This window comes from Penicillium diatomitis (genome assembly GCF_028827545.1).
Source record: "Penicillium diatomitis strain IBT 30728 chromosome Unknown utg000004l_segment0_segment0, whole genome shotgun sequence".
Classification (NCBI taxonomy): Eukaryota; Fungi; Ascomycota; class Eurotiomycetes; order Eurotiales; family Aspergillaceae; genus Penicillium; species Penicillium diatomitis.
In genome coordinates this window covers 4,340,816-4,366,649 of record NW_026623176.1, presented here as the reverse complement: position 1 = coordinate 4,366,649, position 25,834 = coordinate 4,340,816, and the positions used below count along the sequence as shown (strand labels likewise).

Genomic DNA, 25,834 nt, shown 5'->3' with positions numbered 1-25,834 from the left:
GCGGCATGATCGACCGCCGCCGCCATGACGATAAACCCCGAATTGGATCATGAAGATCGCGAGGATGCTCCCTTCCTTCAATCCGGCATCAATCACAGCTCACCCAGCTCCTCACAACATCATCGACGTCCATCGCTCCGCGATGTCCCCGAAAAGCCCCCCCGTCCAGCCGGCGCCGACGAGGCCGCCGGCAATTCTGCCCGCAAGATCACCTTCCGCCTAAAACTTATTCTCTTCGCCATGGTTCTGGCCGTCGAGATCGGGTTCGCTTTCCTCGAAGGCCCGATGGTCCGAATCATGGAAGATATTGCCTGCCGGCAATACTTCCTTGAGACGGATCCCAGTAAAATTGGCACCAATGGGCAAATCCCCGAGGAGATGTGCAAACTGGCCGAGGTGCAGGCCGAATTAGCCGCGGTGAAGGGATATCATATGTTTTTTGATGGATTGTTAAGTAAGTCTTTGCCGTGTGTTACCATGAGACTTGCTCGCAGTGAAAGGCCTCGTCCGAGGATTGTTTCATCCCACCCCCACGAGAGGCATCTTTCATTAACAAAACTTCCCTAACAGGCGCACTCATGGCGTTCCCCTACGGTCTGCTGGCAGACCGCCGAGGTCGTAAATCCACCCTCATTCTCGGTGTTCCGGGCTTCTTTTTAAACTCACTTATCACCGTGGTCGTTTTGTGGTTCTCAAACGTCCTCCCACTGCGGGCCGTATGGCTGTCTTCTTTGGCGTGGTTGATTGGTGGCGGTCCCGTGGTGGCCTTTGCTATTATTTGGACAATGATGGCTGATGTCACGAATGAGGCAGAACGGTACGCATTGCTGATGGAATTTCTCCCCCGAGTGATGTATCAACATCTCTAATTTCTCCCTCCAGGGCTACACTCTTTTTCCAATTCGCCATTGTTTCTATGGGCACGGATTTCGTGTCGAGCACTCTGGCGTCCTGGCTGATGACCATGGATCCATGGGCTCCCCTCATCATAGGATATGCGATTGTGATGGGCGGTCTATTGTTCATCTTCATTTTACCCGAAACCAAACATGCGATTCCCTCGCCGGAAGTTGCTCCAGCGCATTTGGAGCTTTCCAATCTGACCGAGGACTCCAACGAGTCTACTCGTACCTACCGCAAGCCTGAAGAGGCTGGATTATATCATGACGAAAGCGACCTCGACACCAGTGACGACGAACATCGAAACGCGCACTTGTCCTGGAGCTATCCCACGTCAGATCGACCGTCATTCTGGGCCAGATGTCGAGTCAACTACCATCTCTACATGAAACCATACTTTTTCATCCTCAATCGCAAGCCGGTGTTGTTGCTACTGACGGCCTTTCTGGTCTACCGTCTCAGTCGCGGCTCATCCTGGTTCCTTACCCAGTATATCTCCATTCGGTATCACTGGACTCTCGCCCAGGCCAACATGCTCGTGGCCTCTCGGCCCACCGTCTCCATCCCCATCTTCCTCTGGGGCCTTCCTTACTTGAAAAAATACGTCCTCAGCCCACGCCGCACAGCAACCGAGAAAGACCTCTGGTTGGCGCGCGCGAGTATCTTCTGCTTCACCTTGGGCACGCTGGGGATCAGTCTCTCGCCGTCCGTGGCCACTTTGATCCCGAGCATGATTGTGCAAACCTCTGGATCAGGCTTTGTATTTTTGACTCGCTCCATCATCACCACGCTTGTTGAGCGGGATGAAACCGCCCGTCTGTATACCGTGATTGAGATCATTCAATCCTTTGGCAACGTTGTTGCAAGTCTCGCCATCACCAAGGTCTTCCAAGTGGGATTGCACATGGGGGGCATTTGGATTGGATTGGCGTGGATGATGACCAGTCTGTTGTTTTGCATGGTGGCTGTGTCACTTTGGTTCTTCCGACTGCCGCCCAGCCCACCGACTCCGGAGTTTGTGGTTGCGGAATTTGATGGCGCAGACTAAATAGGAAGGCCTCCTTCCCTTGCACTGTGCTTACATTTAATGGCACACTTAGATCTCTATAGACATACATAGCGGCATTTTCAATATTGACATGTCACATAGGACGCTTGGTATTTGCAATCTGATTGAGTAATCCGTGGCCGTGTTACAGTCACGGCAGTTGCCCATGTATGCTCAGATAATACGTCCATTTTCTGTCAGTCTCTCGCCATGTAAGCGGACGTCGGCTGAAGGAATGCTCATACTCGTAATATGTGTATGTCTGGCTGTATGCAGCCCGCGATTCGTGGGAAATCATCGACTTAACATCGTTCCTGCCAGAAAAGGCGACTCCACACAAAGCTAGCTGAAAGTCACGTGCGTCTCACATGCGATAGACAGTGGAAATTCACCAAAGCAACAACTTCTCTCCCCACCACAGTCGACGTTGCAATGGAGAAATTCTCGCAATTTCGGGATCGTGGTAGGTCTCGCCACTTTCTGCCAGGTGTCACGGTAGTCCTTCCATGCTCAGAGCTCAGCTGACATCTTGACAGGGTCGGGCATCGCGCCTTTCCTCCCCACTCCGAGCGAGTCGCTGGGGATCAAAGCTCCTTTGCGCTTCTTCCTCTTTTGCTTCCGACTGCCACTATTCATCTTTGTGACGGTATCTTATTTCCTCGTATTACAATGGCTTCCAATCGGATCCTTGGGGAAAAAGGCGGCGCTGTGGTGCATACTAGGTGTGCCGAGCATCTGGTGGATTGATCTTCAGATTGATGGAGTGCGAAAAGGGTACGTACCTACGACTTCACGCGAATGTTTGGAAAGTGCTACATGGGCAGAGAGAATTGTTGTCTCAGGCTAACATTCACACCGATATTGAATGGCAGATCCCTCTCAAGGCAGCAAAAAGCTCGATTGCCTCAACCGGGATCGGTGATTGCATCTTCCTTCACCTCCCCGATCGACGCAATCTATCTCGCCGCCATTTTCGACCCCGTCTTCACGGCCTCGTACCCGGAGACCCGCCAGGTTGAGCACATCTCGCTTCTTCAGGCTATCTTGCGCGCGTTTGCGTATCCTACCACGGAGCCCGCACCGGGCGTCAAACTGGTCGATGTGTCCACCTTGGTGGAGAAATACCCTAATCGAACCATTGTGGTCTTCCCCGAATGCACCACCACCAACAGCAAGGGGATCTTACCACTCAGCTGGTCATTGCTCGGTGTTCCCTCCAACACCAAGATCTTCCCGATTAGTCTCAAGTACACACCAGTGGACGTGGTCACTCCTTTACCGGGCACTTATATCAGCTTCCTGTGGACCCTGCTCAGCCGGCCGACGCATTGCATCCGAGTCCGGATCGCAGAGTGCATGACGGTGGGACGCAGCTCGTTTGACGCGCCTCCCGCTCGGTCGACTCGTAAGTCCACCTACAACACCAACTATCTCGACACCTTGGACGAGGACACAGCGACAGGCGATGTGACTGCCAGTGAAAAGGCGCTGTTGGATCAAGTTGGGGAGTCCTTGGCCCGTTTAGGTCGAGTGAAGCGGGTGGGATTAGGAGTGGAAGATAAGCAGGATTTTGTCCGAATGTGGACCAAGACACGACGAACCTGGTGATTGTTTTTCTTTTTTTGGCGTTGACAATGGCAAGTCCCGTCTTTTGGTTGGCTTTTTTCTTTCTTTTCCCCCGTCATTTGGGCTGGGGGGTGTCTTGTTTTCTTTTCTTCGATTGAGTCCCATCCGTCGGAGCAGGGTTTCCCTCAGCCCTTCTATCCGTAGATTATAGAATTGTGTATTACACAGGTTCATATTGATACAACATGACTAGGACGAACAATCAACAACCGCCAAGTTTATTCACTCAACCAGATTGATTTATCATAAGTCGATGGTTTCTCGCCAACGATCTTAGTCTCTCTCCACTCAACAAACCTTTCCGATTGACGGTATAGGTCAAAGACGCAGACAATGAATTCTCTTGAATAAGATTTTGGCATCGGGTACAAAGAAAAACACAATCACATTGCAACCCATGAAATGCCTTGGAGTACCATCGACGTCTACCATCGACGTCTTTTGCATGAAGGCAAGACCAGGACAAAGAAGCCGAGCCTTTGTCTACCCCTACTAATCTACCTCAACCCACATTCTTTCTGACCACTGCAATACCTTACCTTTGGCAGGCAGGTACTCAGGTAACAAGTAGGGTCTCTTTTGCAGACACTTGCATTGTAAAATGCAAGTCCCCTCGCACGGCTCGATGCATTATATCAGCTGCTTTAATCCATTCAGTCTACAACACCCACTCCAGAACAAGGTGGATGTGAGTAGATCAAAGAAACATGAACATTAGTTAGCACAGAAACAAGAGTCCGCTCCCTGAATCAATATGTTGACTTAATCCGTTCAAAGGTATCGCAAGGAAGAAAAGCCAGATCAGGGACCTTGACCTACCTTATCAAGAGAATCATACCCTCATACCCTCAAGCTGGCGGTATCCTGCTTAATAGGTAGGTAGTTTACACAGCTGCCTATATAGGCGGACCAGGCAAGAGCATCTATCTAACTTGATCCTCTTTCCCAACCACAGCCCTTTAGTGCAATGGATACGATAGTACACGGATGATTCATGATTCCTTGAATACTCTCCAGAGACCAGAAAGGCCTTTCTCCCATCTACGTGTGTCTCCCATCTCGTATGACTGTGCTTCACAGTCACAACCCTAACATTGAAATCTCAATTCCACACCCCGAGATATCTGGAAGCCATCGATCAGATCGCTCCAAGAACCCACCTACGAAAGAAAGAAAAAAGAAGAAGAAAGACCGAGAAAAAAAAAAAGAATGTGCACCCAAAATTACACAACCTACCTCGCCTGCAACCACACCTACCCCAGTCACAAAACACTCTGCCCCGAAGCCCGAGCCGGTATCCCGCTCCAAGCACGCACAGGCTGTGGCGCACGACTCCATATCCTCCGGGATAAGATCCGCGGGGCAGCCGAGACGCGGAAAAGCACATCCAAATACGTGCAGGGATTGGGTTCGGCGGGGACCGTGAACGGGGACAGGGACGGGGACGGAAATGGGAATGGGAATGGGAGTGAGAGGGAGAGGGAGAGTGGGTGTCAGGACCATGACCAGGACCAGGGAGGACGGTGGAATATGAGGGGATTGAATTGGTGGATGGGGTTTCGGATCCCTGATGAGAGACGGGTTGAGCGCGAGGGACTTTGTGCGGATTGTTCGTGGATGTTGAAGGTGGAGATGGGGAGGGTGTTGAGGGGGTGGGAGATGGGAGATGAGAAGAGAGACAGACGTGAGAGAGGAATGGACGGTGGCGTGGATTCGAGGGCGAGAGATGAGACCGATGGTGGTGAATGTGAAGGTGGTGGCCGTTTCCCTTCGACAGCGGAAGATGGGAGAAGTCCGGATAGCAAGGAAAGCAGTGCTGGTGGTATGTGGGCACGGCTGTTCTCGTGATGGATGGGATGGGAAAGGAGTGGGTGATTGACGATATCTTGCGATTGATATACCACATAACTACATATGAAGAAACATACCCTGGGATGGAAAGATCGAAATGGCACAAGGAATGCTAGAAATTCCACTCGGAATGATATCACAAAATACATCGCTTTTGGACCCAAGATAATCAAAACAACACCTCGATCGGTAACCCTCCCTTACTCTACAGCATCAGTGATGCAGCCCTGGCTGGCATCCTTGACATTTCTAAATCACGCAAAATCAAAGAATTAGCATCTGTCATATCCCACCACAAGAAAAGAGAGCCTCGTTCCAACATACCTGGCGTACTTGCCGAGGGTACCGCGCATGGTCAGACCAGTCTCGGGCAATTCACCCGCGGCCTTGCGAGCCTCCCAGGCCTGGCGACGCTCAGCAAGCTCGGACTCGGGAAGATCGACGTCCAGGACGCGCTTGTCGGCATCAATGGTGATGACATCGCCGTCGTTGACCAGACCGATGGGTCCACCGACCGCAGCCTCGGGGACAATGTGACCGATCAGGAAGCCGTGGGAACCACCGGAGAATCGGCCGTCGGTGATCAGGGCACATGAAGAGCCGAGACCGTAGCCCATAAGAGCGGCAGAGGGCTTGAGCATTTCTGAAAAAGAAAAAAAAAGGGGGGGGAGAAAGAGAATGTCAGTGTCAATGCTCACACAACAGAAAAAGGATGAGAGAAGGGTAGGAGTTCCTCTCCTCTGGAGAGGATCACTTACCAGGCATGCCAGGACCGCCCTTGGGACCACAGTAACGGATGACAACAACGGTCTTTTCCTCCTTCTTGATCTCGCCACGTTCCAGCGCAGCAATGAAATCATCTTCGGTATCAAACACGCGAGCTTTGCCCGTGAACACTGTGCCCTCCTTGCCGGTAATCTTACCGACACTACCGCCGGGAGCCAGAGAACCCCGCAGGATTTGAATGTGACCGGTGGACTTGATGGGGTTGCTGAAAGGACGGATGATCTTCTGGTTGTCGGGAAGATCCTGGACCTTTTCCAAGTTCTTGGCCAACGTCTCACCAGTCACGGTCATGCCGGACCCATCAATGAGACCCTCCTTGAGAAGCATCTTCAACACGGCGGGGGTACCACCGAGGGCGAAGAGGTCGGCCATGACGTATTTGCCAGAGGGCTTCAGGTCAGCCAGGAAGGGAATGCGGTCAGAGACGGCCTGGAAGTCGTCAATCGTCAACTTGATGCCGACGGAGTCAGCAATGGCGATCAGGTGGAGAACGGCGTTGGTGGATCCACCGGTGATGTTGACAAGGACCATGGCGTTCTCAAAGGCCTGACGGGTCATAATGTCGCGGGGACGAATGTCCTCGGCCAGCAACTTCTTAATGGCACCTCCAGCAGCCAAGCATTCCAGGTACTTGGCCTGAGAGTTGGCCGGGTTGGAGGACGAACCGGGCAGAGTCATACCCATGGTTTCAATCGCAGTCGCCATGGTGTTGGCAGTATACATTCCTCCGCATGCACCTTCACCGGGGCAGGCGTGTCGGATCACATCAAAGCGCTGAGGCTCGGTGATCTCCTTGGCAATGAATTGACCGTAGGCCTGGAAGGCAGAGACGATGTCAATATCGGCATTGTTCTGCGTCACGGCGCAGCCGGGCTTGATGGTACCACCGTAGACCATCAGACTCGGGCGGTTGACACGGCCCATGGCCATGACGACACCGGGCATGTTCTTGTCACAGCCGGGAATACTGATGTTGGCATCGTACCACTGACCCCCCATCACGGTCTCCACAGAGTCGGCAATCAGATCCCGGCTCTGCAGGGAGTAGCGCATACCCGTTGTCCCCATGCTGATCGCGTCACTAACACCGACGGTGTTGAATTGGAACCCAATGAGGCCCTGGTCTTGCACACCTTGGCGGACCTTGTTGTTGAGATCGAGCAGATGCATGTTGCAAGGGTTGCCATTGAACCAGACGGACGAAATGCCGACCTGGGCCTTGTTCATGTCCTCCTCGTTCAGACCGACGGCGTACAGCATGGCCTGGGACGCACCCTGGGACTTGGGCTGGGTGATGTGTCGTGAGACCTTGTTGAGTGCCTTGTCCTCATTCTGGAGACGAGGAAGTGTGGTGGTCAGAGTGCGACTGTGGACAGTGACACATGCATGGATTAGTTTCACGACGAGGTACCCAACAGAGCTAGGTAGCCAACGCAAATTGAACCACCGGACTAGAAACCTACACGGGCACAGTCGAACGAGACAAGCTCCGCAGAGCAGCGGGGACGCGCGCCCGGGATGGAGGCAGCATGTTGGCAATGGATGGTGCAGTTGATCAATTGGAAGCAGAGCGAGGAGACCAATAACAATAATAACAAAGAGCTCGGGACTTCCACCGCGCGAGTTTCCAAAGGCGGGGAGGAAGCGAGCTCTCGAGGAATAGCGATGCCGGAGTTGGCAGAATGACCCAAAGTGGGCGGGCAGCTCCCGCGCGCCGCAGACTCCAGCAGTCCCGAGTGCAGAGCAGTTCGCCGGCTCGGAGTTGGAGCGTGCCTCCCCGCGCTGTCGCTCCGACGCAAAAGTGTGGACATCCCCACATTGGGGTCGGCCTCGGCCTCGGTCTCGGTCTGGTCCAATCTCTGGTGTCTGATTGTCATGCAGCAGTCGGCGTTGGGTTGAAGAGTGGAGAAGATCAAGTCAGAGAGCCTATTGCCGAGAGAATTCGCAGCATTCCGAACGGCCACAGACCAGAAGCGGCGGACTTGTTGTGTCTAGATTCTTAAGGTACTTCCTGCTGGGGAGTTCCAACTGGTTTGCTGTGGATCACAATAGCATGGGCCATGTGGTTGTTGAGCATAGCAGAATCCACCGACTCATAGCTGGACAATATGTACACAGTTACGCACTCGTACCTGACACTGCAGTCTGCACAGTAAGCAACAAGCATAAGGTTCTTGTTGTGGGCACGTTTGACTCATTAGTGGTGATCTTCAACTCAATAGCTCTCCATCGATATCGGGGCCACGCACGCTACCTCCTCTGCGACAAGATACGTTGCTGGAGCCTCAATTTTTAAACGATACGCATCAATCAAGCTAAAGCGATTGAATCAAGACTCGCATTCTGGACAGGACAGGAAAAGCAGTCTCGCCTGCGGGAGAATGGGTATAACAACAGCATCCAATGCCCAATTGGGGCAGAGACAATGCGACGCAGCAGGAGAATAGTACTCCTGCGTGTCCGATTGACTCGAATAGACTGACCGTAAGAAAGATCCACGTTGGAGGAACGAATAGAAGAAAAGTAATGATAAGAAAAATTCGTGATTACATTCAAAGTCAAGATGAGATGAGATAAGATGGAAGGAATGTAAAAGTCGAGGACGAGGATCTCCAGATGCAAAAATGGTATTGAGGGTAAACGTAAGTGGAAATGAAGAGAGAAATGAAAAAAAAAAAGAGGGAGAAAGACGTTGGATAGAAAATTTGTCAAAGAAGATGGGAGAAAAAAAAGATGGGAAGAATCGTGACGAAAGAGCCAGTGCGAGACCTGCTCTATGGCACCTCTTTGTCACCACGTTTCAGACCAGCTGGCACTTCAATGGCATCGCGAACCCAGGGGATGGCAGCGATTTCATCTAATGATTTGCGCTTGGTGTTGCGCTTCAATAGTCCCTCCACGCAGTGCTGAGCCCCATCTAGGGCGGCGCCCTTCTCAGCATCCCATTCCTCGTCGTCGTTAGCAAAGCGGTACCAACTCCATTCGCAGCGAGCGATCCGATGAGGAGTTCGGGCGCGATGCTTCGCTGGATCGCCTCGGGTACCCGGAAGAACATCAAATGGCAGGCGATTCTCCATAATGGCATAGAGCAAAACACCCAACGCCCATGCATCAGTCGTGCGACCATCGTACGACTGACCCATCAAAATTTCCGGGGCAGCATAGTCCTCGCTCCCGCAACGAGTCTGCAATAACGGGCTTTCAGGTGGTTTGGGGATCCGTCGAGACAAACCAAGATCGCTGAGAGTGACCACTGCTCGATCGTATGTGCGCCAATCCGTGACAGACACCATAGCCGCGTGTGGCATGGTAAGCAGAACGTCTATTAACGCGAATATCAGCATTGTACTCTTGTCCATTCATGCAGGAAAATGGAACTCACTTTCAAGCTTGATGTCCCGGTGAACGATATAATTTGAGTGAAGATAGCGAACAGCGTCCACAAGCTCTGCGAATATCCGCCGGATCAATCCCGGGCCCATGGGTTGGCCGCCACCAGACGTTGCGTAATCGAAGAGATCTCCACCAGGGCAGTAGTCCAAGACGAGCAGAGCACGCTTCTCGTCGCTGCCAAAGGCCTTCAACTGCACAAGAGACGGGTGGTTCAATGCTTTCAAGATCTCAACCTCTCGTTTCATCGAAATTTCTAAACGCTCCTCGTCCGCTCCACCTGCCGGACCATGTTCAATGATCTTCACGGCAACGAGTTTCTGGGTGCTCGCGATCATCGTAGTATCCGCTGTCGTGCCATGGTCGAACTCTGGAGCTGGAGACATTGGCGTTTCAAGCGGTTCTTCCACCCTCGCGGCCAAATTGACTTGACTAAAAGTGCCCTGGCCCAGCACTCGGATCTTACGATATAACCTCGCCTGCTGAGTCCGCACGGACTTGACAGAATATAGCTCTTCGGACCTCGACGCGGTTGTCTGACGGCATACCACAAGCTCCGCGTCGCTATCACCTTGCCCGCTTCCACTGCTTCGGGGCGGGCTCAGCGGCCGGTCGGTTGGTATCGCAATGCCTCGATGCACGGCAAGGTATTGTTCGCGGTGCAGTCCATTCGATTTCGAGTCTGTGCTCGAGGAGGGCGCGAGATTGGGGCCAGCTCCAGAGACCGCGATCGGTCGAGGGAGCGCAACACGGCCTGGTGGTGGCGGCGCATAGTCGCTCAGACTCCGATTTCGAGAATGATGCTTGACGTGCGCTTCGCGGTGCGCGCCGGTAGACGGTGACAGCGGGCCGCCTTTCTCCAGTCCCGAATAAGGCTTGCCAGGTCGCGATCGCGATCGCGAACCTGGGCGCCCTAGCATATGCGTTGAGTCGCTGGGTGAAAGCATGGAATGGGTAAAAGACCCGGTGGGAGAGGTTCGCGAAGCTGACTGTGGATCTGATCGCTGCCATGGTGCAGTGCCACCTATCGGCGAGGGCAGCGGCGTAATGTCGCCCATGGCACGCAGCTGGGGAGAGGACATGATCGACGCTGGGGATAGCGAGCCGTTACTCGACATGGGAGGCGCAGCGAGAGCACGCAAACTCGGCGTTCGTTGCAGGAAACTGCCGGAGGACAGGCTCGTCGAGGTGACAGAATCGCAATCGCGGTGCGAGCTGGTTGGCCGTGTGCTAGGAAGATCGGTTCGAATCTGTAGGGATGGAAGACCGGGCACGTAAGATTTGAATACAGGGGCCATTTCTATTGGCGCCGAGGACGTTGGGGGCGAGTTCTCCGTGCCATACGAAGCCGGCACAGGCTCGGATCCATGATTGCTGGGAACAGCCCTGTGCGAGGCTGGTAAATTGTGAGAGTGCACATTTGCCAGACCGGACGCTACGGCTGGGCCAGACTCAGACTTCACCATCGACGTGAGGAAAGGCGCGCAAATCGAGAGGTGAGACAAAGATTCTGTGGGTATTTCCGGAAACGTCAAGAGAGAGGGAGGGAGAGAGAGAGAGAGGCTCCCCCAAGAAAATCCGAACGCAGGAGGGCCACCGGGCGATTTTCAAGACGGGGACCCAGAAGATAAGATGCCTCAGCCTCCCGACCGAACAGGGACTTAGCGTGGGGAGCAGCCCCGTCAAGGGTCAACGGTCGCTTTCGCAAAGTGGGAACTCGAGTGTGGCCAGGGACAAACCGTCCAAGAGGCTGGGCCAGATAAAAATAGTGTGCAATATGTGAGTCTAAATGATTGATACTGGCCAGTTTCACCACATAACGGAGGTTGCGCTGGCAGGGAGCTGGTTGGGGCCCACGAGGTGGCAGGCCATATTCCTATTCCACGATGACGACCGCATTACTGCAGATCTCAAGGAACTCTGCAGACGCAGAGAGCCTGGCCAAGTCTTTCGGGAGGCGCGGCAGGTCAGCTGATGAGCTTCCCCCGCATTCGGAGGCGCCTCCGCCAATTTGGCAAAATTCAAATTTGGGACGAACCCTTGAGACCTTTTGGTGTGCTGGGCCAAATTTCTTTTTTTTTATTTCTTTTCTGTTAGGCTTTATCTGCTTTCGTGCTTTGATAGGTGTTGAATGACTTCACAATGCACCGCAACAAAACAAGTTTATAGACATTAGCAATCATCTCTTCCTTCAGAGAGGGCCAAACAGGAGATGTCTATGTGCCGAGAGAAGATATTGTGTGTTTTATGTGAACCTCGACCACCGACCCTCTTCACTTTGCTAGGAACTCTCTGTCTACCTGTGACCATCCCAAAACCGATGATTAGGTACTCCCATAAGACATACTAGGATGAAGACAGCATTGAGACAGTTCTTGAAGCTGGGCCATATCAAGGCGCCCACGTGAAGTTTGGACTTCGAGGTACAGCGCCTTTTTCTATCACTGTTTAGGTATCGCTTCAATGTTTGATTGACTTAGCCACGGGCGGAAGCACTGTATAAGTAAGTATACTTCTCTGGGGCTTACCAGTACCTTGCTACTTGCCTATTACCTATGGAGATAGAATGAGATACCTCCTGGCCACCTTCCGGCTGGTCATCATGACTGGGAGCAGTGGGCAGACGGGAGCTTCCAATCCAACTGTTCCTGGATTTTCGTCAAGCTCCCATTCCGACTAACTTCACCATATCAGTCGAGGTCAGTATTCGCTGCAAAGGATGTCAACCCCAACGACTCAGGTCGGAAAGGGTTCTATCAACACACCCATGCTAAGAAACCCACTTCTATACTCAAAGAAACTAGGTGGACGTGCACAGGCATATGTTATTACCTAGTAGGTACTACCACTCATACTAGAGATTGGTGCATCATGCAAATCGACGCAAGGATCTACCTTAGGCAGCCACCAGTCCCCTGTGCATTCGCTTCGCCATACCCGAGTCTCAGCAAAATGCTTTCTATTTCGTGATGCGGCCCTCACAGGCACCCTGGGTATCGGATCCCAGTAATTGGCTTGATATGGGGGTCTGCACTCTGCAGTGCACCGCATGGAGTGCAGCGATCGTCAACATATTACACGGGTCGTTTACTGGCTGCGCGATTTATTAGGAAGGTCCAGCAATCGACACTGCAAAGCGAGGGGACCAAGCGGCCCCATGCATCTGCAGAGTGCAAAATGCAGCCCGTTGACGGGGGTACTTTAGCTGTAGTTATCAACAGCTTAGTGAACATATCAGGGGCCTGGGATGAGGTTGTGGTCGAGGGCTCGGCAAACCTGCCTTGGTTGATGTGATTGTGATTGTGTAGGAGGCGCAGGGCCTTCGCAACCCAGATTGATTCTTCACGAATAAGTGGATTGTGCAGCCATAAACTGAAGGATCTAAGGAGCTAGGTATCAATATAGTCAGGCTTGTTAATATCCAAGGCAGGACAAAAGTTTGTTCAACGATTGGAACGCTATTGCTCAAGTGCATTATCGGATGTAAACGATAGGGACTGTAGACTTGTACAGACTACAGTCCACCCTTTAAACTAGGTAGGGAATAGCCCGACTGCTGACAGCTTGCCACTTGTAGGTGATAATCAATGCAGTGCATCTCCCGTCCTCAGCTAATACAAGGCTAAAAAGGGACCGGAGAGCCTACATTACACGAGCGCGACATGAGTTCACTGGGAATATTGATATACCACCCAAAATGTGGTAGAAAATTTGTACATCGAGATATACATTAAGATCATTGGGGTATATAATAATTTGTCGAAACTCCTTGCCCCGAAACAGCCAGGCGTGAGCGAAGCGCAGAGCGACAAGCCAGGTAGAACGCTGACGCAACGAAAGATTCCTCCCATCTTCATCAACATAGCATGATGTCGAAATCCGCCTCCTGGGCGATTTGTTGCCAGTGAATATCTTGGCCAACGGCCTGGTCCCGCCTTTGCCACAGCTCTTGAACCACTTCGCTCATCACCTTGATGTTGTGTATGCCATGTCGACTCTTTCGATCAAAGAAGGCGGCTATTCGCGCTCGAAGGTCCGCACGCTCACATTCAGCAGCGACAACAAAGTTGGCCCAATTGTAAGCGCAGCCTCCTCTTTCGTTGCTGATCGTCTCGACAGCCTCCAGCTCTTCCACGGCCTTTTCCACCAGGTCTTGAACGTCAGAGGGGGAGGCATGTCGCAGGTTGCGACGGAAGTAGATGATTGAAGCAAAATAAAAGGAGTTCAGCGCGTGTTGGACAAGGGTGGAACCCGGCCCGCTTGTTATCGAGAGTAGTGAGGAGTGTTGGTGGAGTTGCATCTCGAGGCGATCCAGCTCCTCGGAATGGATTGATGCTCTTGAGTCGACAATGGATGTGATATAGGCTATGAACTGCACGAGAGGCCCATTGATCCCGTGGCTGAGTTCTAGGTAGTGACGCAGATCCGGCGAATCGTCCAGAAGGGGCATTAAGTGTGGTGACACGGGCAAAGCGCAGAGCACAGACAGTGAGAGATAGCTTTGAATCAGGCGAGACGCAGCCGGTCCGGGAACCCACCCTCCACGAATCTCGTGCTCCAAGAGAGCCAGTCCACCGGTGACATGCGCTCTCCATCGACGCCTGCGTCCAGACATGGCTTCGGCTGTGATACAGCTTAGTACAGCGGCCAGGGTGGGCTCGTCAAGCCGAATACCACGGGCGAGGTTGTGTCGTAGATGGCGAATCGCAAGTTGATCGTGATGGGTTGCCAGGGATTGATACCGTGTATCTTGGCGGAGATGAGCAAGGCTGAAGGCGGATGAAGCGCAGATGGCGTGAAGAATAGAGAGATGTATACTTGGTTCCTTGGGAGAAGCCTCAAGTCCCTGGAGGGCCATTGGCAAGAACACTGTTCGACAAGCATTGCCCGGAGAATCGACCAAAAGCATGTTGCCGGAGAGGAACGTATTCCAGTGGTGTATAAGCTCAGCCTCAGGCCGTGGGAGCTGGATTGAATTTATGGCCATCATAGGAGAGGGGTGCCTTGATAATGGCGACCCAGGCAACACATGGGTAGTGCCATATCGATTGACATCAGCGCGATCTCTGGTCATTATGGTGGGAAAGTAATCTCGCACGATTTCCTCGATGTCGCTGGGCGTCGCTGAAAGTCGCTCATAAGGCGACGATCGCGAGGACGGGGCAGCGCATGTATCATCCATCAACGAGTCTGCCTCGGGTGATGATGAGTCTGTCGTGGTGGACCTGATCCGGTGTTCCCAGGACGACGGCCTTAGTGGCAGTGAGGTACTACCGTCGCATGCATCGTGCGCGTTGTCCGTGCTGGGCGATGCGGCCGACGAGGAAGCGGAATTGCTCTGCGGGGTATCTGAAGACGCGACTTCTACCCCGGCTCCGTCGGCCTCGAGATTGGATAAAGAAAACACCGTAAAAGGCCCTCTTTCCTGAGACGGCCCTTCCCCAGACCAGCCATCCAAGTCGGCCAGGAGCGCATTCACAGCCGACGACGACAAGTTCGGCAGGAGTTGAAGCGCAGACCACTGTGTCTGCCGTCGCTGAGATCGGCTACCGGGAGTCTGAGACCATCCCAGACGCAGTCCGTATCCTTGACAGTGCCAGCCGCTTTGGCGACAGCGACGACAGACAGGCCGTTCATCATCACATTTTACCCGGCGAGATCGACAGGTCCAGCATCCTGTGAAGGTCTTGGTGCGCGTTTTGGGCACTCTCACATTGCTAGCTTGTGAACTCGCCGGCATCCCGACAAAATCGCACGAGGGATTTTCGGGGTGCGCCTGGAGTCGAGACCGTTGCGGTCAGAGATGGATGCTCGAGCTTGAGTGACTATGGCTGGCTGTCGTTGGGTGTAACGCGTGACAACGCGCCTCTTCGCGACCAGACGTTGGACTTTCGAGGTGGAGATGGAGGTGGATGTCGCCGGTGATGCTTGGGTCTGTCCAATTCGCCACTCCGCATCGGGCAGCGGGCCAGATTCTGTTGAGGCTCCTCCAAATCGGCGTTTTTCACCTTCCGCCAGATCTCTGCCGTGCGAAGTGCCGCAGGCCGCAGTCCGACGGGTGGGCCGTTTACACTGTTTACCAAACAGTTTTTAGTGTTTTCTGTTTGCAATGTGAAGTGTGTGATGGGGCAGATGGATGGGAACGATCGCTTCAGCGCAGCAAGTATCGACTCTGCCTCGCCGATACTTGATTGACACATATTGTAATGGTTCAGCCTGACAGAGCTGCCCTGCACGATCTCGATGCTTGGCACATGCTACGCGGCTCTGACGACTACCACGTCAACAGTACCTGGAAGGAAGAGTTTGTTTGATAGGCGATGCCCCCACAGACCCAGCACAGTTCGTTGGATGAGATGGACTGCGTATTAAGCTAGTCCAGACCAGCCTCTGAAAGCGATTGTGAAAGTTGCGCCTCACTTCGGCTTGGACGAAAGTTGACAATTCGTAGATACGCTCCAACATCCTCCAAGACAGGACCTCGATTTATATTGAGCTCTCAGGTTTGAGGTTTCTAGCGATGTGGAACCTTCTCCAAGCCGACCTTCAAACGTAATTCATGCGTCCCAGGGAGTCATGCTTAGCAATGGCTGCCAGGTTTGAAGCCCTGGGTATCATGATGGATCATTGAATCAGTAGATACAACGATGTCTTATCAAGAAAATCGTTTTATTTTCCCCACTACTTCACCGTGGCCTTGATCGGGAATGAGCTTTGATGTCTCGTGTCATGCAGTCTTGTGTTTCTCTACATGTATAATGCATACTACGCTCTTAGAGATCATGCCTGTCTTGTAAATGATCAACGGTGGGGCACCAGCATGTTTGATCACGTCGGTATCTGATCTACTGAGTACCTCCACTGGGATAGTTCTAGTCTCGGCACTACGTAGTATGTTGTACAAGCCGATTTACACACGGGCGCTCTTCCGTTGTGGTTTGTTTTGATCCATAAACTGTTTGAGCAGGTTCAGGCAATCTTTTCCCCTGCCACTGCACTGGCCAGGCTTGCACGTCCATCTTCTGGCTGGTGGTTATCAAATACTGGCGTGGGTGACGTGCTTGACTGATTGATAGGTAGAAGTCCAATGCTCGTGTCCGAGACGATTGAACAACCTCCACGGCCCAGAGTTCTGCGGTGACTCTCGCCAGTGTCAGCCTTGGACACTGGATACCTGGAGACCAAGACCGATTTTGGGACCGAGAGAAGGGATCGGAGTGACAAACCGTCAATACATGCGGAATTCTCTATTCGAAGTCCCCTCGCAGAATTAAGGTTAAATGACGAAGACACTTGGGTGCAGGTGTCATGGTCGATAAGCCCAGTGATGCAAAGGGACTTTTCTATGTACACAGACAGAGGAAGATGAAAAACGAGGTGGGTACAAAATACAAAATCCAGAATCACACCCCCAAATCCCAGCCCACGCAAAAATGCGAAATATGGATGCTTTAAGCGCCAGAGTGAAGAGATCTGCAAGGGAAAAGAATCGAAAAAGCCGTTGTAATACATTGCGGGTGGAAAGAAGCGGTTGACGGGTCAGTCGTCGCCGAGATCGTAGAGGTTATGGTGGAAGGGGCTCGGAGAGTCGGGGGATTGAGGAATAGAGTGAAAGGACAAGAGATGGTCGTGTCGGTATTATTTTAGAAAAGGGCCTTGCGGGTGACCTGGAGAAGAAAAGAGTCAGTGTCAGATTATTTCGTGAGGGTGCCGATAAAACGCTGTCCACTGATTACTCACAGCCCACGCGCCCGCAATGGACGCCACAATGCCTCCAGAGATCATCATGGGCTTGACGCCGCGCGTGCTCTTAAAGAGCATGCCGCTGAGGGCGCCAGCTGCAACGCTGTTGGCGGCATCATGTTTGCCCCGAGCGTATCCGATGGCCGAGTTGAATCCGTTATACACCATCGCCACCACACCGGCAGAGTTGCCCAGGAAGGGACCTCGACGAGTGATGGAGTTCAGCACGCCGTTCAACCGAATCTTGGGAGGGGCTGTGACTGGTGTCTTATTCAATCCTTCCGCGAGACCCCATGCGCCACCAACGGTCAGAGCGACCAAGTATGTAGTGCCGGCACCATAACAAAGGTCGTCGGACCAGCCGCGAGATGGCAAAACAGAACGAGAGCCGGGAAGAGAGTCAAGGGCAGAATCTTCAAGGGTCAAGTAGTCGAGAGTATCTTGGTTCAGACCGGCTAGGGGATGCAATTGAGTTGGATCGGGAATGGCGACTTCGGACAAGAATGAGGTTGCGTCTTGCGCGTTAGAGGCATCGTATGGCGAGGGAGCCGCGGTCTCCTTACGTCCGCCCAAGTTGTCCCAGATAGCCATGATGGAAAGGGCAGGAAAGATGACGGTATGATGGTATGCGACGGTGAGGGAAAGACGGAGAAGATGGACGAACTTGACAGTCCCTTGATCACAGCTCCACCGACTGCCGGCCGCCAGCAAAAACTTCGGTCCCGTGACTGGGGTGTTACGGAGATTTGTTCACCCGAGAATCACTCCAAGCGGTGACTCCTGCCGCATGTATTGACACCTGAGGCACCACGGTGATTGCGGGCAAGTCTGCATAGTCCTGTGCAAATCTTAAAAAAAATCATATTATTGAAGTCGACGTGGGAATATTCGGCATTAACAGAACCGGATAGGCCATGCAGGAAGGCCCCGTGTATAGCAATGCAACTTGAAAATTCTCGCGCCGAGTCCCGGGCGGCACCTATCAAACTTGACGATGTCGCACAAGAGGTGCAATTCTTGCCCGAAAAGACTTTGCAAGATCTTGCTAAGGGCCAACTTGTCAAGCTAGCTTTGACCTGTGAAGATCGTCCGTGAGTCTGGGATCCATTGAAAATTGTACGCACCATGATTCATCAAAGTACTAAATCGGAATTAGTAAAGTGGATCGTGTCTGGCAATCTCTGATACTGACTGTGTCAACGCCTTCACTATCAACATTGCATTCAGCGGCAGCTTGCAACGCCGTGTCCGCTTTTCTGGATGCTGCGGCAACCTCCAAAATCGAAGAGACTCGAAAGCTAGCTCTTTCACCAGAGACGTGGCTAGCTGTCTTCGAAGTATTCATGAGTCGATATGAAGACGCAAAGCCAAAACCCCTCAAGCAGCTCTTAGGCTCTCTGGTCACTCTGCTAGGGAAGCATATTCATGGTGCTGATGAGCAGCTGATTGTGAAAGCCATTGTGGACTCTATCGTCCCAAGTATCGTACTTGGTGAACCCAAATCTCGATTAAAAGCCTCAGTGGTCTGTTTCGAAATGTGCATCCGCAAAGGTTCTCTGTCAAGCACTGCCTTCATAGGCTTATTACAGGAATGGCTTGATGCCAACAAAGAGAGATGGGTGTACGATCTTGGAAAGGCTAAGGAGGCCGTGTTCTCAGTCAGTGCCTTGGACACTTCTACGGAGGTATCAGAGGAATTGGCGGCAAAGGTCTTTGTGCTGTGTCTTTTGACACAAACCAACAGTCGCGAGCTTTCTGGCGCATGTGGGAATGTTCTGGGCGCATTTCTGCAGAAAATGAAGGCTGAAAGCCCGGAAAAAATTGTATCGGCGATATGGCTAGCCCCTGTGCGATACATGATGCTGCACGTCGCCGACAATCTCGAAGCCATGTCGACCCAAATTCTCCAACCGGTGTTCTCCGCTGATCCTGCTGGTTTCATGGCTTTTGTGAACACACTACCTCTGCAAAGTGTTCTCAAAGGGAACATGACTGATGCAGAAGACAACGAGTACCTTCTTTTGTTCGCTGTCTTGCAAATAGGCAAAAAGACCAATCTCGTCCATGAGGATTGTTAGTCACCCCACTTGCTCCCCAGGTGATAATCGCTAATTCACTCAATGCAGATGACGGCTCGAAACAAAGTGATATCAAAAGCGATAGTTCACCGAGGCTTGTACTCAGAAGCGACGAACTGGGAAAGTTTCTGCTTCACAGGGAGCCAAACATTCGGATTGCAGCTTTATCACTCCTCGTGACAGCATTCTCAACCATCAAGCCTTTCACTACTCTTGCCATAGACTCAATAATGAGGGGTCTGCCATCGATGCACGCAGACTCAGACTCTTACAGCCGAGGTGAGATCATGAGTCTGACTAGAAAACTCATCGTGCGGGTAAAGAGTGGCATCCTTATATCGGTAGCGGACCAGGGCCACGATAGCTCTACATTGGCAAATCCCAATATTCCAGCAGGTTTTGTGAAGAGCGACGAGGAGGTCACGGAATTCTTGAAGAGATACGTCGACTTCCTCATGGGTGATCTCGTCGTGACCGCATCTTACCCTCGCCACATTAGTGCCCTCAAAGGATTGAAGCTCTTACTAGAATCCAACCTTGACCCACGAACCAATATTCCACCAGCCAAATCCGAGGTCGAAAGTCGGTGGAAGAGCCATCTGGAAGTCTTCAAGCCTCAACTCCTTCGGCTTTTGGTGGACTTGCTACTCGATCCTTTTGAGGAAGTTCGACACACTGCGCTCCTGCTCCTCAATCACTTCCCCCGCGAAATTTTGATGAACGGTTTCGAAGCTCAGGGGATTTCAGGTTCCTCTCCGGTCATGGGCGTGGCACACGCGCTATCACGCGCCGAACTGACCGCCAGCAATACCAGTCGGGCAGACCATGCAGATACTGTAGCTCGCCTGTACCATATCATCTTCTGCGCCGCATTGCCAAGTCACCCTCTATTGTCCAGCGAGATGTGGTGGTCAAGCAAAGTCTCTGTTGTCAATCACATTTTGAGCAAATTAGAGGAGCGACTCTCATCTTCTAAGGGCCTCTTTAGCGCGACTTTGCGTGAAGCTCCTTTGCACGGTTACATGTCTGGACTCAGGTCAGCCACTCGATCACGTTCAATTGCGTAAGCTCTGACTAATGAATCATACAGATATATTATTTCAATGCCGAACTTCCACAATCTTCTTCTAGATGGGCCAACAACCGAGTCATGGAGGTCAATTCATGACCGTATTCTCTTCATTTGTAACAGAGTTTGGGAAGAGGTCAAACCTATCCTGTGCATCGACTCTCCAGAGGGCCACACGGATGATCCTGCCGAGGATCTAGCAGTTGGACCAAAGGATATTCTTTCGTACTCATGGAGAGCTCTTCGGGAATCCAGGTATGTCACTCCCGTGTGCCACTCACTGATCGCCGTGAAGAGTGTGGCTTACGTTTCCGAAGCCTTTTGCTTCACGCTACTTTGTTAAATACGACATACGGACCGTCTGGTAAGGATGGACTTCAGCTTGCCGACTTTGAAAACATCGGTCGAGCAAGCTTCATCCAGCTTGCCGAACTACGCCATCGCGGAGCCTTTTCCACCGTATCGCAAACATTCGCCACCTGCTGTGAACGATGTACGAGATCGAGTGACCTAACAATTCAAGAACTCCCAAGGGGTTGGTATCAAGACGCAAGAAAGACTATTTTCGAGTCTGCTTCCAAATTGACTCGAAGGTCCGCCGGGTTGCCTGCACTTATGACCGGAATTCTGTGCTCTCTTCACCGCACACCTTTCTTTGCTGATGCCATGGAAGATCTTCGCCAAATCTCACGTCTTCCCGTGAAATATAACAAAGAGGAGCAGTATTTGGAGCTTCCGCAGGTGCATGCTATGAATTGCTTGAAAGACATATTCACCAATACCAAGCTTGGTCCCTTTACAGAGCCTTTCATAATGCCTGGACTGACCCTTTCGGCGGAGACCCTTGGATCACCAATGTACGTGAAGGCAATCTACCCTGTTTGAGTATACGTACTAACGCTTTGTCCCCAGCTGGGCTCTTCGAAACTCTGGTCTCATGCTTTTCCGTGCTCTCCTCACGAGAATGTGCCGCATGGTCCCCGGAGCCGTGGCCGGATTCGGCGGTACGTCTGGGTCAGAGCCTGGCTCCAAGATCTCTTTCCCCAAATATGCTGGTCTTTTCGAACTGCTGGCGGCATTGCTCGCGTCTTCGGACGGCACAACTGCCCAAGATGGCACGGACATCATAACCGAAAGAATCTTTCCAGCGTTGGAGCTCATTGGCGAAAAAGTACCTTCGGTTGGCGACGACTACGATATGCAGCTCCGCCAGCTTGTTCTGGTTCACTTCAAAAGTCCAGTATGGGGTATTCGCGAGCATGCGGCTCGAGTCTACGCGTCTTTACTCACAAGAGAGAATATTGTTGAAGATATGAAAGATCTGGTGAATTTGCTCGACGATGACGCATCAGAGAACCTCTTACACGGCACAGCTTTGTGTGTCCGCTACTGTGTCCGGCGCTTCTCAGCTTCAACCAATGCCTACTGGAATAGTAAGTTTCATTTACACTTAGTATTCGACCGAACACACACTGATCTTTCTAGGCAATCTGGGAGATCTCCTTAGTGCGATGCGCTTGGTGCTCTGCAAACTTTTCACAGCCGCTAGATCGCCCGCTGTGGCAACGTGCCTGATTCAAACAATGAACGACATAATCGCTCGTGGCATCGCTGCTCAAACTGAGGGTACGTTCTGATGAAACGGCAGGCTTCTCAAATACTAACACTATTTCATAGACCGCCTCGTAATTTTCATTCTGGGAATTTCCGAAGAGCACGATATTGACGGCATCTTGAGTCACCACTTCGATGCTAGACAACCAGGATGGAACCTTGTCAGTCGTACTCGAGCATCTGCCCTCCTCAGGAGAGCTTTGGCCTGGTTTGTATTGCTCAGGACACTCATCTCACGGTCTTGGACCGAGATACCTGCATTCTTCACCAGTGTCTCACAATTCGACGTTGATGTCAGCTGTTGGATTTTACAGCAGCTGCCGGAAGTTACCGCTGGAAACGACAGGTATACCACACCACTGAGTGGTCTCTACTGCGCAGTAATTCTGGGTGACTATTCAAGCGAAGCAAAGTCACTTGCGTCTGTTAACTTGGCAATCATTGTCGAGAAGTTACTGGCTACGTCAGAACGAGAGCTCCATGCATTGCATCTGCCTTGCGATCAGCTCCTGAGCCATTTCAGGCCTGAGGTGGATATACAAAAATGGAACAGACAGTCTACGGATTCAGAAATTCGTCTTACGGGGTGCCTCTTGGCCATCCGAGCTCAACGGCCCCCAGAAAACTCGAGTCTTAACGTATTGGTCGTGTTGCGTTGCTGGATCCTCAAGCTCCGTCACGCACTCAGTGAGGAAACTGTGTGTCTGACCCATATTTTCTATGTTTTCCCAAAAGATTGAAACTGATCCCAACTTTGTATAGGAATTCACAACCCGACATGCTGCTGCGGTTTCTGTGCAAAGCTTCTCACGATTTCTTCGTGATGGGATACACGAACCACGAACCGATGAAATCCTACTTGAGGTTTATCTTGTTCTCTATGATTTGCTCAATGATGATGATGAGGAGCTCCGAGACATCGCCGCATCTACCGCATCGCGAATTTTCTCTGGGTCTTCGATCTCTCCATCGGCTGCCCTTGCCCTCGGTCCTCTGAATGCCAGCGAGACATTGTCACACTTCATAACAGATCATTACTCCGACTCGATGTACCTTGCCCGTCGGGTCCTGGAATATCTCACCGGCCAAGAGCCTCACATCAGCGGTTCTGACATGCAACATCGCCTTACTTCCGTCTCTGTTTTAATGGCCCAGTACCGACAGGAAAGTCACGTCCTCTTTGTGGAGGAGAAACAGAATCTTTTCATTGATGAAGTACGCGAGGTCGATCTATGGTGCCCAGTGCTCTTGCAGCTGAAGCGAAATGCCTATCCTCACACACAGACACGTCACGTTGCGACTTGGGCATCGGAAGGCCTGGAATACCTCATCGAGGTGATCAAGCACGACAACGAAATGGATGGGTTGCTGGGTTGGACTTCCAAGCCGGAAGCTTTTGCTTTGATTGTGCGAGTTATCAGCATCGCCTCTGCACTTTCATCGAACGATTTCCGTGCACCCAAGGCTCTAGACGCGTTTCCGGTGATCTTGCAACAACAATTGCAATCTCTTCTAGATGTCGGCAGAAATGTTTCTCTCCACGAGAATCTTTTGTGCAGGATTCAAGGGGCACTCGGCAAGTTGAGCGCGGGTGGGCAACAATAGATTTAGCGCACGTCGAGTCTCATGCTAGTTATGACCAAAAATTCAAATAGACTCTGTTTTGCTGACGTTCTATGGTTCACGTCGAGAGCCCCCGAATTGTACTCTGCCTTTCTTTCTCCAGTCCTCCACTTTCTCAGCACTTCTACTCCCTTAGCCTTTCACTGTCACGACGGACGAGAACAATGTAAGTTGGCTCACGCGTCCCATCAAGCACAACTTTGAACCTTTGCAAGTAATCCGACTCTGTTTGCACCCACCCCCAGCAGAACTGACAGAGCTTTTCCATTATTGCTCCCACCTTCCGGACTCCTTCTTCTAGGCGCTCGTCGTATACCCCATCTCATTCAAGCATTCCACCTTTGATCTGCGACGCACTGCGCTGCATACTTCGGCTAAGACGCATCGCTCAGTATGAAAGGCAACGTGATGATCACTCTGCTGATATCCATCCCGTTTTCTATTGTCTTTATTGGCGCACTGGTCCTCTTCTGGTATCGACACCATATTACCAACAATGTAACTCGCCATCGAGTCCGCCTGCAGTTATTCCGTCACATATCCCGTGAGCGCCTTCAAAATCAAGATGTCGAGCGAGGAGGCCTTTACTATGGTCCACCCATGCCAAGATACACATCACACGGATGGATGCGGCCCTCGCGCAGACATTACGGTGAACCTGTGGAGCTGGAGTATCTGAACAGACACCGTACCTGCAGGGATCCGAGTCGTCATCGTGCGCAAGACTGCAGACGTGCTGGCGCTCCACACTCTTCGTCAAGTGCCGAGCAGGGTCGAGGCAAACCGGTAAAGACTGGTCAAAAGAAAGGCAAACCGGTAAAGACTGGTCAAAAGAAAGGCAAAGCGAGCCAAGATAACAACAAGCAGAACAACAAAAATGAAGGCCGTGAGCCTCCACGAAACAGGAAGAAAAAGAAGAAGAATCAGAAGGCCGACAATGACGATGGCAACAAAGACAAAGATACAAACAATGAAAACACTCAAAATTCATCCCAGCAGGAACAGCAAGAACAAACGAAGAAAAATAACAACAATCGCCGCCAAAATCAGACTCGCGATGAACCGTCCAAGAAGAAGCAAAAGGACCAAGGAGCAGAAACGAGCTGGGGCAACCAAAGTCAGAACAATGACGACCAGGACCAGCCTCAGAATGCCAATCAGCAACAGGATCAAGCTGATATCAAGGAGAGTCGGCGGCAAAATCGAGGTCAGAATAAATCGACTCGGCAGAATTGCGAGAAAAGAGCATCAGAAGAGGGCTGGGGGAACCATAGCCAGAACGATGACAACCATGGTCAATCTCACAATGAGAATGGGGGTTGGGGCGCAGATGAGAATGAAGATTGGAAAGGTCAAAACAATCACGACCAGGATCAATCTCAGAATGATAATTGGGGCACCGCGGACAACCAGCAGCCTGAAAAAGCCCCGGAGAAGGAAGATTGGGATGGCAATGGATCTGAACAAGGCAGCTGGGGCCAGCAGGCTGAAAGAAATGAGGCGATGGACAACGCTAAAAACAATGATGGTTGGTGATAGGAGTTTATTCGGTCACATCTGAGCGCACGCTATGATTGACCATGGCCACGACTCACGATTGATTCAAGCTATATACATGAAATGTTCAATCACGATTGATACCGTCTTCGCACCAGCACGGAGAACGACACACATCAAGACACTTATATCACAGGCTTCGGCCTAGACGTGATCTGTTCAGACATTTTCTCAGCTAACAATTCGCGTCCACTCAATACAACATGGCGTTGAGCGGTCGTGAAGCATAACATATATTAACGGGTCAGTAAACATTCTCTAAAATCGGACTCTGCATGGCACAATGTGATGGGCCATGGAAGAGAATGTAACTCGCGCGAAGGCATCAGGTTCCTAGTATGAAGCAGGCTCAGTTTCCATGAATTAAACCTACAATGTATGACTCAAATCATCAAGATTCCTGGTCTTACCGACATTCTCGTCTAGATGAAGATGTAATAGAGCGAAAAGGGACAAGTTTGATCCAGGGACCAGGTTGTATTACAGCGTTGAAGTATCTATCGCGAGCGAGCACCGGTCCGCATCTATTAGTATATTACCCGGACAAGG

General features: G+C 51.7%; 9 protein-coding genes across 9 annotated transcripts; 5 read left to right on the top strand and 4 right to left on the bottom strand.

Moving 5' to 3' along the window:
* Positions 1-24: 24 nt before the first annotated feature.
* Positions 25-1,948, top strand: N7539_004639 (putative MFS transporter; the record flags this gene model as incomplete). Its single annotated transcript, XM_056934241.1, has 3 exons — positions 25-454; positions 571-817; positions 883-1,948. 3 exons carry the CDS (start codon positions 25-27, stop codon positions 1,946-1,948), a joined length of 1,743 nt encoding a protein of 580 aa, XP_056791782.1.
* A 432-nt stretch (positions 1,949-2,380) lies between these two features.
* N7539_004638 (lysophosphatidic acid acyltransferase LOA1) lies at positions 2,381-3,556 on the top strand (the record flags this gene model as incomplete). Its single annotated transcript, XM_056934240.1, has 3 exons — positions 2,381-2,411; positions 2,485-2,722; positions 2,821-3,556. The coding sequence occupies 3 exons, from the start codon at positions 2,381-2,383 to the stop codon at positions 3,554-3,556; spliced, it is 1,005 nt and encodes a 334-aa protein (XP_056791781.1).
* Positions 3,557-4,783: 1,227 nt separating this feature from the next.
* N7539_004637 (uncharacterized protein) lies at positions 4,784-5,422 on the top strand (the record flags this gene model as incomplete). The annotated part of the gene is made up of 1 exon (XM_056934239.1): positions 4,784-5,422. The coding sequence occupies one exon, from the start codon at positions 4,784-4,786 to the stop codon at positions 5,420-5,422; it is 639 nt and encodes a 212-aa protein (XP_056791780.1).
* Positions 5,423-5,625: 203 nt separating this feature from the next.
* Positions 5,626-7,742, bottom strand: ilv3 (dihydroxy-acid dehydratase ILV3; the record flags this gene model as incomplete). The annotated part of the gene is made up of 4 exons (XM_056934238.1): positions 5,626-5,674; positions 5,750-6,068; positions 6,184-7,577; positions 7,675-7,742. 4 exons carry the CDS (start codon positions 7,740-7,742, stop codon positions 5,626-5,628), a joined length of 1,830 nt encoding a protein of 609 aa, XP_056791779.1.
* A 1,243-nt stretch (positions 7,743-8,985) lies between these two features.
* N7539_004635 (putative protein kinase) lies at positions 8,986-11,067 on the bottom strand (the record flags this gene model as incomplete). The annotated part of the gene is made up of 2 exons (XM_056934237.1): positions 8,986-9,533; positions 9,594-11,067. 2 exons carry the CDS (start codon positions 11,065-11,067, stop codon positions 8,986-8,988), a joined length of 2,022 nt encoding a protein of 673 aa, XP_056791778.1.
* Positions 11,068-13,457: 2,390 nt separating this feature from the next.
* Positions 13,458-15,341, bottom strand: N7539_004634 (Zn(II)2Cys6 transcription factor; the record flags this gene model as incomplete). The annotated part of the gene is made up of 1 exon (XM_056934236.1): positions 13,458-15,341. The coding sequence occupies one exon, from the start codon at positions 15,339-15,341 to the stop codon at positions 13,458-13,460; it is 1,884 nt and encodes a 627-aa protein (XP_056791777.1).
* Positions 15,342-17,244: 1,903 nt separating this feature from the next.
* Positions 17,245-17,935, bottom strand: N7539_004633 (protein transporter TIM23; the record flags this gene model as incomplete). Its single annotated transcript, XM_056934235.1, has 2 exons — positions 17,245-17,268; positions 17,342-17,935. 2 exons carry the CDS (start codon positions 17,933-17,935, stop codon positions 17,245-17,247), a joined length of 618 nt encoding a protein of 205 aa, XP_056791776.1.
* Positions 17,936-18,283: 348 nt separating this feature from the next.
* N7539_004632 (uncharacterized protein) lies at positions 18,284-23,710 on the top strand (the record flags this gene model as incomplete). Its single annotated transcript, XM_056934234.1, has 9 exons — positions 18,284-18,435; positions 18,501-19,417; positions 19,471-20,458; positions 20,513-20,746; positions 20,809-21,348; positions 21,404-21,924; positions 21,977-22,117; positions 22,169-22,803; positions 22,868-23,710. The coding sequence occupies 9 exons, from the start codon at positions 18,284-18,286 to the stop codon at positions 23,708-23,710; spliced, it is 4,971 nt and encodes a 1,656-aa protein (XP_056791775.1).
* A 411-nt stretch (positions 23,711-24,121) lies between these two features.
* Positions 24,122-25,264, top strand: N7539_004631 (serine-leucine-rich repeat protein; the record flags this gene model as incomplete). The annotated part of the gene is made up of 1 exon (XM_056934233.1): positions 24,122-25,264. The coding sequence occupies one exon, from the start codon at positions 24,122-24,124 to the stop codon at positions 25,262-25,264; it is 1,143 nt and encodes a 380-aa protein (XP_056791774.1).
* Positions 25,265-25,834: the final 570 nt, after the last annotated feature.